The sequence below is a fragment of the Opisthocomus hoazin genome, chromosome 5, assembly GCF_030867145.1.
Source record: "Opisthocomus hoazin isolate bOpiHoa1 chromosome 5, bOpiHoa1.hap1, whole genome shotgun sequence".
In the NCBI taxonomy this organism is placed as follows: Eukaryota; Metazoa; Chordata; class Aves; order Opisthocomiformes; family Opisthocomidae; genus Opisthocomus; species Opisthocomus hoazin.
In genome coordinates this window covers 34948790-34963875 of record NC_134418.1, presented here as the reverse complement: position 1 = coordinate 34963875, position 15086 = coordinate 34948790, and the positions used below count along the sequence as shown (strand labels likewise).

General features: G+C 47.3%; 2 protein-coding genes across 2 annotated transcripts; one reads left to right on the top strand and one right to left on the bottom strand.

Moving 5' to 3' along the window:
* Positions 1-281: 281 nt before the first annotated feature.
* Positions 282-8743, top strand: CCNA2 (cyclin A2). Its single transcript, XM_075420923.1, is given in 8 exon segments — positions 282-452; positions 455-761; positions 1781-1896; positions 2257-2480; positions 3640-3844; positions 4562-4675; positions 5191-5324; positions 5779-8743. Coding segments are annotated over 8 exon segments (1323 nt in total). The 3' UTR covers positions 5831-8743.
* A 129-nt stretch (positions 8744-8872) lies between these two features.
* On the bottom strand, positions 8873-14969 carry EXOSC9 (exosome component 9). The gene is made up of 12 exons (XM_075420922.1): positions 14868-14969; positions 14585-14679; positions 13835-13954; positions 13620-13722; positions 13033-13170; positions 12383-12465; positions 11934-12066; positions 11386-11474; positions 11040-11186; positions 10481-10671; positions 10087-10165; positions 8873-9541 (listed from the first exon to the last, which is right to left on the bottom strand). The coding sequence occupies exons 1-12, from the start codon at positions 14931-14933 to the stop codon at positions 9460-9462; spliced, it is 1326 nt and encodes a 441-aa protein (XP_075277037.1). The 5' UTR covers positions 14934-14969; the 3' UTR covers positions 8873-9459.
* Positions 14970-15086: the final 117 nt, after the last annotated feature.

The following is a 15086-nucleotide window of genomic DNA, read 5'->3' as shown; positions in this document are numbered from 1 at the left end:
CAACAAGGCCCGCCCTGCCCCGCCGGGGGCCCGCCCCGGCCCGCCCGCGCCGCCCCCTGCCCGCAGGCCCCGCCCGCCGCTCGGCCCCCGCCTGCTTTGGCCCCTGCCGCCGCCCGTAGGCCGCGTGACGCGCCGCGGCGCCGCGCGCTGCCATTGGCCGGTTCAATAGTCGCGGGCTACTTGAACGGCGAGCGCGGCGCCAGACTCGGCGGCCGCCGGCACGCGTCGCGGCCTCCCCCCGCCCGGCCGCCCGTCCCCGCGCCCCGGCGGCGCCAGCCACCATGTTGGCGGAGCAGGAGAACCAGGAGAACATCCCCCCGGGCGGCAAAGCGCCGCCGCCCGCCGCCGCCGGCACCCGCGTGGCGCTGGGGCTGCTGCGGGGCGCCCAGCAGCGGCCCGGGCTCCCGCCGCAGGTGAGGCTGGGGGGGGCGGCGGGCGCCATCTTGGGGCGGCGGGAGCTGTCAGCGGCGGCTGTCAGCGGCGGGGCCGGGCTCCCGGCGGCGCTGACGGGCTGCTCTCCCCGCAGGCGGCGCGGAGCGGCGGCGAGGGCCATGGCGCGGCGGCGGCGGGGCGGCCGGCCGGCGGGCTGCAGGCCTTCACCATCCATGTGGACGAGCCGGACGGAGAGCGGCGGCGGCGGGGTGGCCCGGCTGCCCAGAAGGAGGAGGCGGCGGCGGCGCTGGGGCTGCGGGCGGCCGTCTGTGCCCTGGGGGAGCGGCGGCCGCTGGCGCCCCTGGGCAACGCCATGGACCTGAGCTTCGGTACGTGACGGCCCCTTCCCCGGCGACCCCGGGGGCAGCGCTGCCCTGGGCTCCCGGTGGGCTCCGCGGGCCCCGTCCTGCCCGCTCCCTCTGCAGCCCGCGGGGCCCGAGCCCGGGAAGCGCGGAGGTGGGCAGGGCTGTGCCCAGGCAGCGACTCCCGTGGCGCGCTGGAGCAGGGCGGCAGGTCCTGGAGCTGTCTGGGACGTGCACCGGTGTGGCTGGGCTCGGAAAATAACTTTCCAGTTGCTGAAACCGATGTGGTTCCTTTGAGCCTGCCATTGCGATACAGCAGCCTTTCAGCCCAGCTGGGCTATCAACTACCAGAGGCTCTGCACCTCCCTCCCCCGCTCTCTGTAGGCAGTTTTATGTTTTTAACCTTAACTATCGGTACCTCATGTGAGAAACCGGATAGCAGCCAAGAGCAGCCCTTAAAGCCTCACCCTTTGCTACCAGTGTAGTTAGAGGGGGACTTTACTCGGGCAGGTCCTGAGATTGAATAGACTTTTCTCCTGGGTAATAACACCCTGTACTGGTGCAAGTGTTTTGAGCTCTTCCCAGTACGTAAGAAGCGGGAGCTGTCGGATCCATCTTCTCTAACACTTTCATGAACACCTGAGAGCTGATTCCAGCACAGTCCACTGCTGCAGTCCACAAAAAGCTCTGGGACTCCAACCCTGTTTTAAACCACAGTAGCTGAGCTTACAGGATCCACATCCATGTAATAGAGGACACACTCAGCACTACCTAACTGCAAAAGAGTTTTACATCCTTTCATTCCTAGGAAAAAAGAGAAAGCGGAACAGGAAGCTTCCTTACTGCAGTAACAGTTTGGCTTCCCTAGAGCCTCGTCAACTCCCAGCCTAGCTGAATGGCAGTCTGCCCTCTGCCTGCCTGGGAGGCAAGAGACGAGCAGTCCTGGAGAGCCACCACTGGCCTACTACAGCATAGGGTAGTTCCCTGTGCTGCGAGGGAGTGGCCTGGCGGTGCCTGCACTAACATGGCTATTATCTTCTGCTTAGATTCTCCAAGTATTATGGATATTTCAATAACCTCAGAAGCAGAAGAGACAAACCCAAACGTTAATAATGTGCCAGACTATATCAGCGATATCCATACGTACCTTAGGGAAATGGAGGTGAGCTGCTGTCTCTTTTCTTCTTTGCGTACAGCTTATGGGGGAGTAATGGGGGGCTGAGAAATGCGTCTACGCATTAGTTACTACTACAGTGACTAAAGTAAAGCTTGCTAGAAATAGAGAAATAAGATGCTGTGTCCACTGCTGTGAAAACAAGACCGGTTTCTTGTGATAAAGTTGACTGTGCCATGCACTGAACACAAACTGGAAAGTAAGGTTACGGAAATACAGCTTGCTGATCCCAGACTTACCATGGTTTACTTCTGATCTGTTTAAGCTGTGGTAAATGGAGCTTGAACAGTTGCTTCCCTACTGGCGCTTAGTCCAAACTCAATCTTCTCTGTCGTCTAAACTTAACAGGTGAAATGCAAGCCTAAAATGGGTTACATGAAGAAGCAACCTGATATCACAAACAACATGCGGGCTATTCTTGTGGACTGGCTGGTGGAAGTTGGAGAAGAATACAAATTACAGAATGAAACCCTGCACTTAGCTGTGAATTACATTGATAGGTTTCTTTCTTCAATGTCTGTTTTGAGAGGAAAACTTCAGCTTGTGGGCACTGCAGCTATGCTGCTCGCATCGTAAGTGAAATTGCTTAATTTAAAATTCCACCTGCTGGTCTGATACAGATGGAAATCTTGTGGCTATCGCATTTCTGTTGCCTATAGCCCGAGTGACTCGGGAGGGCTTCACACTGGGAGAAAACTCGGGAGTTATCCACCTAAAAGCTTGGCAGTTTTGTATGACGTTCTGCAAGCAAGGTTCTAGGCTGTCTTTGTAGATTGCTTTAATCATAGGTTGGAAAAGACCTCTAAGAGCATCAAGTCCAACCGTCAATCCATCACCACCATGCCTGCTAAACCATGTCCAGAAGTGCCACATCTACACGTTTTTTGAACACCTCCAGGGATGGGGAGTCAACCACCTCCCTGGGCAGCCTGTTCCAATGCCTGACCACTCTCTCAGTAAAGAAATTTTTCCGAATATCTAATCTAAATCTCCCCTGATGCAACTTGAGGCCATTGCCTCTTGCCCTATCGCTAGTTACCTGGGAGAAGAGACCAACACCCACCTCGGTACAGCCTCCTTTCAGGTAGTTGTAGAGAGCAATAAGGTCCCCCCTCAGCCTCCTCTTCACCACACTAAACAGCCCCAGCTCCCTCAGCCTCTCCTCATAAGACTTGTTCTCTAGACCCCTCACCAGCCTCATTGCCCTTCTCTGGACACGGTCCAGTACCTCAATGTCCTTCTTGTAGTGAGGGGCCCAAAACTGAACACAGTACTCCAGGTGTGGCCTCACACCAGTGCCAAGTACAGGGGCACGATCACCTCCCTGCTCCTGCTGGCCACTGTTCCTGACACAAGCTAATGTGAAGATTCGTTATTTCTAGCTGCAGCAGCAGAAGGCTTCTAAACAGTATTTGAGGGAATATGCACAAGGCATGGGAAAAGAAAGTTTTGCTTGCACCAATTATTAGTTTAGTGGGTTATTCTGGCATTTCAGTAACTCCGAGTCCCAAATTGCTTAGTGTTAAAACATCAGGCTATTGTAGCTCTGTAATTTCAAATTCTGCTGATTTAAGAACTAATGAACCTAGTGCAACAAACTCATTTGGTGTAACAGTGCCTAGCTACTTCACAAATCAGAATTTAAATTACCATGCTGGCTTTCATTAAATGTTGCTGGTTATCTGGTTTTCTAGTACTCAATTGTTTGCTCGTAACTGTTTCTCCTGGCAGAAAGTTTGAAGAAATCTACCCTCCTGAAGTAGCAGAGTTTGTCTACATCACAGATGATACCTATACCAAGAAGCAGGTTCTAAGGATGGAGCACTTAATTTTGAAGGTTTTGTCATTTGACTTGGCAGCTCCAACAATCAACCAGTTCCTCACTCAGTATTTCCTACATCAGCAGACAAACGCTAAAGTGGAGAGCCTGTCAATGGTAAGTAAGAATTACTAGCTTGGCCCTTGTAACCAGAGAATTCCGTTACTATTAATGCACTTTACAGGCTCTGTTTCCTAGTCCCAGTGGAAAAGAAATGCTAAAGGATTCTTCAGTCCAGGCGTCCCTGCCACCTGCTATTTTTAAACTTGTAGACTCTCTGGGAGAGCTCTGGAGAGGCTGGCACTTGGCCTGGCTCAGGCACGCTTACTCAGAGCAGGCAGAGATTGATGTGGGGTCTGTTTCACTGCTAGATGTTTCCCTCTTTCTTATCTAAAACCACCACACCTACCCACCCGCTTTGGCTGAAAAGGACTTTTGTTTTGGTTTTCCCCTCAACAAGCACGGAGCTCTCAATCCAGAGGCTAATTTCTAAAGCAGAGCACAGATAATGTTTCAGCTGAAATTGTATTAAATCCTAACTGTATGGCAGGTACCTTTGTCTCATTGTGCAGAGGTCAGGTCCGACTACACTCTTCCCTCTAGATATTATAAATCCTCAAAATATGAAACGTGTTGAAAACCCATGCGCTGGGAACACTGTTTCACGGTAGCTAACAGTAGATGCTAAAAGAAAGGTAAGTGGAAACTAGTAAAAGCTGTTCCTCCAACTGACGGCAGGATTGGAAGCTTAAATTAGGGTTCCAGTGCAACTGTCACCTGCTCTTCTACTTCCTTTTGGAAGCAGATCTTCCCTTTCTCTCGTTTCCCTTGCAGTACCTTGGGGAGCTAAGTCTAATTGATGCGGATCCTTACCTGAAATACTTGCCATCAGTTATTGCTGCCGCAGCATTTCATCTAGCAGGCTATACGGTCACGGGACACACTTGGGTACGTAGCACTAAAACTTGAGCCTTCACGCACCTTTATGCATGTTTAGCGCATTCGTACGCGGTTCTGAACGCTGAGGCCTGGGCTGCAGCAATCGCAGCCCCTCTGCACCCCTAGGTTGTTAATCAGGGATTGCTCCCTCTGGTATTTGGAAAATGGCGAGGGAGGACACGACACCTTTCTTGGAAGGAGGAGGCATCGACTGATGCGCTCTGTTCTGGTGATCCACCTCAAAGCTGTAAGCAGCTTCCTTGTGGTGAGCATGTGGGCAGTAAGGAAGGCTAAGCACCAGAGGAAAGGAATACTTGTTTAGAGTATGACAGTTTTCAGGATTACTGTAAATCTACATGAACTGCTAAAATCCGAGCAGTGAGTATTAAGCTACTTACTTTGTGCTTGGGAAAAGGAGACTGCCAACCCATTAGAACAACAGTTTCACGAGGAAGCTAAAAAATCCATCAGCATGAGCGAACAGCAACGTTCGAATGTCACTCTGCCTTTCCTTTTTCCCTCAGCCCGAATCCCTCTGCAAAGTGACAGGCTACACCCTCGAAGACATCAAGCCTTGCCTCATGGACCTACACAACACCTACCTCAAAGCAGCACAGCACACGCAACAGTCCATACGGGAAAAGTACAAGAGTACAAAGTGAGTATCTATCCGTGGAGGCGTACGATCAGCTCGTGTGTTCCACCTGAGTTGTCCTAGCATGTAACTGCTTAATGGGGTGGGGAGGTGGGCTGTGTCTTGGGTCTTCAGTCGGACTCGGCTAACCACATCTACCATGGAAGGGAAATGGTGACCAGGCCCCGCAGGCTTTTGCACAACGTTTTGTTGAGCAATACCTGGCGCTCACCACCAGGCCTGCTGTCACCACCTGAACTGTCAGGTAGAAACGGGAGGGATTTTCTTGATGTTCCTACAGTTGGTAGACAGGAGGTGGTACCTAATGCTCCTAAAAACCCGTGTCGGCATGGCAGCTGACAAGCCCCAAAACGTTTCTGGCCTTGTGAGAAACGTGCCTCACTGCAGTGTCTGTGCTCTTTATGGCAGAGGGCACTTGAGCAAGATGACATCCTGCGTCTTTTTTTCCCCTCTGTAGGTACCATGGAGTATCGCTTATTGACCCACCAGAGACACTAAACTTATTGTAATAATCAAGAGACTGATCTTTTAAAAAGATGTATATTACAAGAAAATTATGTACAGTTTTAAACGTGGTTCAAAATTCTGGATGTGATCACTCAGATTATTAATACAGGTTTTGATTAGCTTAATTATGAGGTTAGTTTTACATGGTTTTAATGTAAATCTTTTGTACATGCAATCTTGTTAAAATATTTAGCTGGGTTTTTATAAAAAAAGTTCTCTTCAAGCACAGAATTAACCATGCAGACCAAGTGAAGTCTGAGACTGCTTATCCAATTGTAGACTAAACGTAAATGTTAGCAGTGCATTATTATAGTAGGGCCTTTTCTCCTTCCAAGAATGACTTGGACTCCACAGCAGTTATTTGTAGCATTTTTATACTGTCTAGTTTAAACAGAGACTTAGTATAGATCCAAAATGTGGCTTAATAGCTACGATACTGGAAGAAACTATATAGCTATGAGGAGAACACCTTGCTGGAATCGACTCTTGTGAGGCTTTTTTGGCTGTGCCAGTTACTGGAAGCCGTGATTGCTATGTAATGAGTTGCCAGATCTCCATCAGGTTAAAGGCTGAGTGCTCTGCTGCAGGGACCGCGCAGCTAAAACCTAGCGTACCAGTTTGTTCATCTCTTCCACTAGTTTGTTCTTCTCTCCCAGTATGTAGAAAATGGTCATGCTTTAGGGTATTTTCTAGACAAAGTGTATAACTAATTTGAACCCATGGAGTTCCCACTGACGTGTCAGCTGTCCCGAAAGCTCATCAGTATCTACCAAAAAAAATGACAGCCATCAGTCTGCTTACCCAGCGCCTCTTTAGGGGGGGCAGAGGGGCTGGCTGCAGGAGGGTGAACTACTGCTCTGTGCCCTCAGGAGGAGGGACCGTCCTCCGGCGCGGGTGGGCTGTGTGCAGAGCGGTACGAATTCTGTTCACCCTTCTTGCTTGGAAAGGGTTCCTCTGCAGCACACAGCAAAAACGCAGACCAACTGGTCTTACTTTTCTGTTGTTCTAGAACTGTTACACAAGCAAACTAGCACATAACCAGCATTAGATCAAGCGGATGTTTACCTTCAACCTGTGTAAATGGAGCGGTGCTGCCCTGTACTTGCTGTTCTTTGCATGTAAAGCAGTGAGTGCGTGGAGGTGGGTTTAATTAAGCCCTTTCCAAGCTGCCGAATAAACAGTTTTTACATCTGATGTTAGTGGTCCTGCCAGTACCTTGAAGCCACTGAGGGGTAGTACTGCCATCTGAAAGTGGCATTCATTTCTAACGCTGTTTGGCAAGGGCTGCCCTGTGAAGCCTGTGCCACTTCAGCCTGAAGCTGATTCAGTACTCTCTGGCTGGTTATCTGGACACCCCGCAGGTAGCAGTATGAATTCTTCACAGATGTTGAGCAGCTGTCATGGTGTGGGGCATTTAAAATAGAAAAACTCATCAGCCCTCTGTCAAGCTGACAAGCACACGTTATAGCGCGACAACGCGCATGTCTCGACTTGGTCACTGAAAACTTGCTGTTCAGCCCCCAGCCCTGCTCTGCAGTTGGAGCCCTCCATCAACCCACCCGCTCACAAAACTGATCAAGACAAAAGTGTGCAGCAGAGGCTGCCTTTTTTGGCCAATCTGAGCTTTTTAGGATGCGCTTTCACTTTTATACATGTTATAATGTGTAATGAAGAACTGTATCTCCTTGGCCTACCATGTTCTCCAACAGCATTTATTTAGCTTATTTTCAGTAGGTTGCCACTGAAAAGCTGAAACAAGTTGGGGAAAAAAACTGTGCCGTGTATCATGTCTGGTATGGGAAATGCTCTGACCCCGCAGGAGTGGGGGTTTGTATGTACAGGACCACGTTTGCCACAGTTGCGACATCAGTTTGTGACCTTGGATGGGCAACGCAAAACGCTGACTGGCGACTGCGAGGACACCAGAGCACAGCGCTCTTCCTGAGAAACTGGGTGCTGCCTTCCCCTTCTTTTTTGTGGCGTATGCTGCAAGCTCTCCAAGACCACTGAGAAATACGAACAGTGGAGGAGTAATTTAAAGGAAACTTATGAATTATATTCCCCAGAAAAGAGCAAGTAGGAGTACCGGAGTGAAAGGAGTTCAGTGGTCTGTGGTATTAGTTTACTGCTTCATGAAATGTCTCCTTGCTCTATTCACAACGGAAGTTGTTCTGTCACTGCTCTCATAGCACAGAGGAAAATTCGCCCTTGCTCCCTGAGCTTTACTTTCAGCATGGCCACTACAACTTCCTCCACAGCCTAAAAAAAAATGCTTCAGTCATGGACTGGCATGTCAGCCCAGCAGGACTATGTGCCTCCTTCCTCGCTGACAGCTCTTGCTGCTGCGATAAGTGCCATCTTTTTCCATCTTCTTGCTTTCCCAAGTTAATATAGGGAACTTCCAGCTCTTGCTATTAAGCGTTGAGCAAAATATCCCAGGTTGTACTGTACTACCGTTTTGCCTGTCCCGTTAAACTTCCCCTAGTCCTTTCAAAATAAAGCCTCTATGGAATGTAGGGTATGAGATGTTACACATGAAGAAGAGAGAAACAGCAGCGCAAAGAATACCGTTCTTTTTCCTGAGGAAGTTTAAGGTCTTGTGGTACTGCAGAAGTAACGAGAAACTTCACTCTTCACTCATTGTTGTACCTACAGACAGCCACTGTGGGTTGCAAGAACTGACACTAAGAAAACGCCCTAGTTTAGCTCCTGGAGGAACGGGGCTTGCTGTGTTGCTCCCTTTCTGAAACTGCATGGCTTGATTAAAGCTTTGCTTGGCTGGGAGCAATTTTATAAATTCCAAACCTTATTTGGGGAATGTAATATCTGCAACAGTAACTTCTCTCGTGTTCGTATTTCATGAAATACTAAGGTCATATGTAAAATAGTCCTGCTTTGCTTTTGTAAATATGTGCATGTTTCCAAAGTGACTTGGTGTTTGAACAAAGCGGCTAGGTCAGAGATTCTGGAAACCTCGCCTCTTTGTTTTTACCCGATTCCAAACTGAGACCACAGTTCTTTGAATCTAGTTCAAGAAGCATTCCTGTCTGTTGCATGTAATATTTAATTAAACTTTTTAAGAAACTCCACTGCTGAAGTACGAGTTGCTTCTCTGTGACAGCTTTGCAGAAGTTCTACGCTATTTTATTAAGTACGTGCATTTCTCTTGATTTTTATACAAAGCAGTTTCAGTGAAAGGTGAGAGGAGAGCAACATGGGCAAGAACGTCTTAGTCACAGCACACCCTTTCCCTCTGTGAACACTTCCAAGGCGTGGTAATCGCTACCTTAATTCAAAGAAGCTTTTCCTGATATTAGACCTGAGCCACGGTTCCTTTTGCTGCCTGAGCTCTGACTGCACACAGCTCACTTCAGTAACAGCAGGGAAACCTGCGCACTGTGCCGCTGCAATTCATGCTGTACAACTTGTGAGGTTTCTGCTGCAGCTGGATGCTAACCATGGAAATTTCACTTACATGCGAATTTTTTTTATTTAAAGCTGTGTACAATAGTTTTATAAAATATACATAAAAGCAGGACCTGAGGGGGGGGGAATAACATCTACAAAAATAAGTTTAGTAATGATAGACCAAATTATGTATCATACAGCATTTCTGAAGGAGATGATGGCTTTAATGAGCAGCTCTCTTCTTTTTTCTCCTTTTGTTAAATGCTCTCTTACTTGGATTTTCTTGTTTCAAGTTGGTCTGTGTTCTGTGAGCAAACAACACTTGTATCAAAGAAACATACCGAATGGTTTTATTTCAAAAGAACACAGGCTGACCATCCATAACACGGCACCATCCACCACACTCAGGGTGAAGTCCAAACTTAGTTTCTAGAAAGTGTATGACACACAGCCACGAGGGTTTCCATGGCTACTGCAGCAATACAGCAATAAATCTCACTTCTTGGAGATAACACTTAAGATTAGCATCTAGAATAGCCTGTAAAAGCTCCACAGCATCTCTAAGGAGCAGTGGATTCAAACCCACTTTGATGCTCTCACTGCCTTTGGAATGATTAATATATAATATCCATGTATATATATCCATACATATATATAATATCAAATATCCGTAATCATTTCAGAGAGCTGCAGGTCAGCCAGGATGACTGACCTCCTAGGACAGGGCAAACTGGCCTAGATTTAAGCTTCCTCATTCTCGGCTATCTGTGTAGTCCCCTTGATCAGCTGAGACCTTTTCTGGCCTTGCCAAAATCCGGTGCTTCCCCTCCTAATATCATGTGATAGTTACCTTGTTTTCTTTGGTAGCTCCTCTGGTTCCAGAATGACAACTTCTTCCTCTTCACTGTTGGAGAGTACAATAGGTTCATCTAAACAAACCAACCACAAACTGGTGATCAGTTTTGTACAAACAACTTCTGTAACTAATAACCACAGCATTTTTAAAGAAACAGAGTGGCTAGTGCTTAATTTGGAGCCCTCCACGTACTACAGAAATCAAGTCTTCTTCTGAAGAAAACAGAAGTGACCAGGTGAAGTGAAAGTAGCGAGTGGGTGTAACTCAAGTGGAAAGCGGCTATGATGGCTCCCCTTTCTTGCCAAGGAGCTCTTTCACATTTTAATTCTAGACTATTATTAAAGTCATATAACAAGCATATCTGATATCACAATAAATAAATACTTACCCTTCTTAGTTTCCCTCATCGTACCGGTATCCTCAGTTTCCATTTTCTGACATTCAAAAGCAGCAGCCTCACTTTCGCCTTCCTCTTCGGCGGCTTCTTCCACCTCAGATTCTTCGAGGTCTCCCCAGGAGTTCTCTATTCCTTCCCCAATTTGGGCTGTCCCCGGAGTGTGCAATATTGGTTTGGCAAAACTGGAGTAGTTAAGAAAAATCTTGGTGTTTGCTGGCAAACTCTTTGTATTCTGAGAGCAAACCAGTTGTTTTTTAAGCTCTATCTTTTCTCCCCAGGGGAGAACATCCTTACCAGAGAGCTGAGAGAGAGTAGCTCTCTAGTTACTGTAACCACCGGTCACTTCACACCTCAGTTTTGCACTTTGTGCTAGGAATAAAGTTACCTAAAAGCAGTTACAACCAAAACCAATATGATGATGGTGTTTCCTCTGAAGACTGTAAGGCTACCTAAGCTGTGAGGAATCTCAGATGGCTGTCTAGCTTCTCGTAGTGCTCTGCAGGGGATGGGAAGCCTGGCTCTCCCCTGAATAATACAAGAGAAAAGATACACTTCTGAAGGAGGGTCAGCGTTAGCGATGATTTCTTCTGCTTGTTCTTCCACACTGTTAGTATCAACAGCAGCGCTGTCCATTTTGAAGGCAGTGATCTTTTGATTCGGTATAGATTCTGCAAAGCCGAACTTCCCACCTTCTTTCCTACTCATTCAGCAACAGATGTTATTTCAGGATCTTTCACACTTAAAAATGCTTTCTGTTTTCAAGTTCACTTATACTAATACTTGCTATTTAAAACCAATACAAGCAAAACCAATCTGGTGTTCAAGCTACAGGCTGACATTACTTTTTAGTATGTTTCTTCAAAATATCCATTTCCCTTCCTTCCCAAAACACTCACCTAGCTTTCTGGTCGTTCTCCAAGGCTTTCTGAATTAGTTCTGTTATTTCTGCAACCTTAACAGCTGTTATTTTACTGCATCTCAGAACCTGTTTGTTATACATACAGCAACAGTTTACGATCATGAAAGCAGGATGTTTTTCACTAGAACCACAGAACATCACAGGAGTCACAAACATTTAAAATACGGCATCTCAGTATGAGGGACTGGATACACTACAAGTTGATGCAAAAGGTTAATACAACAGCCTCTAGCTACTCGCGAGAGTGCAGTCTGAATTAATTTACAGACTCCCTCATCCAAATCACTGGGGGGGGTAGGGGATGCGTATCTGACCAAACAATACGCCTTTTCTACGTCTGCTCTTCAGGATGATACACAGTATTATGCTCTCCTGCTAGGACTAAAAATACATAATATTTTCCAATTATATCAGACAAGTAATTGATTTCTTAGCTTCCAAATGTCAAGGATATTTCAATATCAACATTACAGTGCAGGAACTACTTTATATACAAGAGAAAGACCAGTCAAGGCAAAGACTTACCTGATCCTTTACCAGCATAATCCCCCCACTGGACTGGATGGTACAAATTTCACGGTGTTTATTCATGGCGATTACAAGGAGGCCATCCATTACGCGTTCCTCACGCTCACTTGGATCCACCAATAAATAAGTCCTAGAATCAAGTTTTTAAATATAAGGCAACAGTAAAAGTTTGGGGTGAGTTACTACCCTTAAAACAATTAGACAAAGGAATTGGTTTACGCATTAGCAATTACGGGCATACCTCGCCCCCCCAAATTTTTCTACGTTATCTGTGGAAAGCTGCTGGTTAGTTACACTATGCAGAACACCTAAGTATCTCCCCACGGCATCTCATTTCAGATAAAATGTTTTAGGAAATCAGCTTGCAAGTGTAAGTATTTTTAGGACTCTTCTATGTTTAAAATCAGTTCTGCAGCTGTTTCTCTCAAAAGACTTAAAAATCTTACCCTTGCTGGAAGAAGGCAAAACTGACACAAATAGGCATGTGGTGGATACTCAAGGGGACAGGATCACGTTCCTCAGGAGTGTACTTTGAAAAGAATTGACCCAGAAACAGTTATTTTTAAAATTACGTACTGTATAAAGATATATTAAGAAAATTCGTTTTACTCTTCTCGTGCAATTCTTACTGCTTACTACCTACATAGGTAAATACAGCACATTCATCGACCTTATGGTCGATTTGGTCAAAATACCGTAAATCACAGAATGGCAGGGGTTGGAAGGGACCTCTGTGGGTCATCTAGTCCAACCCCCCCTGCCAAAGCAGGGTCACCTACAGCAGGCTGCACAGGGCCTTGTCCAGGCGGGTCTTGAATATCTCCAGAGAAGGAGACTCCACAACCTCCCTGGGCAGCCTGTTCCAGTGCTCCGTCACCCTTACCTTTCACAACTAATATTCCCATAAACTGAGGCTGATAAAATCCTGTATTCGGCAGGCTTCCTTAGTATCCTTTCACATTCTGAATGAACACATCTATCCTAAAACTTTAGTACCTTGGAGTTTATCTGCTTACACAAACATTTAATTCTCCCTCTTAGACAGAAACAGCTAGCTGCGATGCCACAACATTTACTACCATCTGGTACAACTTACCACAGTTACTTCCTCTCCTTGCACAGACACATCTGGTCTGCGAAAATGACACAGAGCTACAATTCCTGCTATGCTGGCAGCATCAATAATGTTACCATCATGATTTAGCAGGTGCAGGTCCAGACGAATTTGCCACACCTGAGAAATGGCATATGAAACTGCTTGGTATTTGCGACGTGATTCTACAGAAGTTACTGTTTTTCAAAACAATTTCATTTTTTTAATCATAAAAAGAAACAGCATATATTCTTCAGGTCTTTGCTTAAGAAGATGAAAGATCTCAATATATTCCAAGATACCCAGTGTGCTAGATTTACGTCCTGGTTAATTATGACAAAACACACAACATTTAAGTACAATTTAAACTTTATTCTGGAAGGAAATATTCAAGTGTGCAGGGTCCCAGCTACCTCAGAAAGCCTATGTAGATATGCAAGTTAAAAATACCTGTAGAGACAGATGTGTGGATCCTTACATTACCTTAAAATTAGAACTTCTAGTTTCCAAAATAAGACAGAGAAACCACCTTAAAAAGACTGTATGTATCTCTTAGTTTAAAACCACTTCAAATTAGTAGGTTTTCATACCTTTTCACCAGCAACAACGCAGAGAGATTCAGTATCTATACATTTGGAATCTCTCAGGCATCGTTCTATTAGTCTGTTCAGTTTCACCAGTAACTCAGATTGCCTGTTAAAACAAAATTAACCCAAATTGAACATGATTACACTCTATACTTACACATATGAAACCCGTGGCTCTTATGTCATCCTTGTTTAGTCTTTTGAAGAAAGCTACGTACCTGCCAGGCTCAAAACCCGGTGCAGCCATTGGCGAGAGCTCCAGATTAAAGAAAAGTATACCTTCTGTAGGCCGATTTGGCTTGGGGGGAACAAGTTCACATGAGACTTGTGCAAGAACCCTGCAAAGGTAAATAAACCAGTAAGTTACAGAATTTAGCAGGAAAAAACTCCTGCCACTAGGAACAAAATGCATACTTTGAAAAAGCATGTGTTTAGGCTTTTAGTTTGTATTTCTCACTCCTGACAGTTTCTCATTCGATGCCTGTTGTACATCTTTAAACTTTGGTCAACCACTGAGAGAATCAAGTGTAGAAATTTGAACATTATTCTGTCTTTTAGGATTAAAAATAAGACAGAAACACTGCCAACTCTGTAACTTAATGTTCGTGTAAGTGCATATATGCCACTCTTCCACATATAAAACAGGGCCGTTTGATTTGTGGACAAACACAAAACGTAATGCAAGATCAGTGAATAAAGGGGGGAAAAAGTATAATCAGTTTGTATTTTATAAGTTATTTGTAAGCTACAGTCAATACAGAAACCCCATCCTTCCCTTCCCACTTCTTTATGTTCCTGTCCTTGAACTGCTGCGACTTTGAGGCTCCAGCCCCTAAACCCCACTCCCTGCGATCCCAGCGGGCCTCCCGGTGCCCAGCACTCCACCTGCCTCCGCAGCTCTGGAAAGGCCACCGCTGTCACACGGGCCCGGAGCACCTCTCCTCAGGCCGCGGAGCCCCCGCACCCACCTGGTCTTCCCCAGCTCCACGACGCAGCAGCCGTAGTCGGCGCCGAAGGAGACGCGCACGTTGCGGTAGTCATAGCACTGCCGCCCGTCCAGGCGCTGCGGGCCCAGACATACACACACACACCAGGTTAAGGCGCCATGACAGGCCGGGGGGGGCGGGGGGGGGGCTCTGGCCTACCGCCGGACGGCGGCAGGGGAGAGCCGCGCTGGCCTCCCCTCCCGCCCTCCCGCGGCCGGGACGGGGGACAGGGAAGCGGGAGGGAAGGGGGAGGCCAGCGCCACACCTTCCTCTCCTGGATGGCGCGCAGGAGGAAGCGGCTCTCGCAGTTGGAGAGCGGCGTTGCCTTCATGGCGGACCGTGAGGGGGAACGCGCGCGCGCGTGCGTCATCGCCGCGCGGCGGCCGCGGGGCGGGTGGGTGCCAGTTGCGCAGGCGCGGCGCTCCCGCCGCCGGCGCCACTCACTGGCAGCTCGCCTGAGCGGGGAGGCGGGCGGTGCTGACGC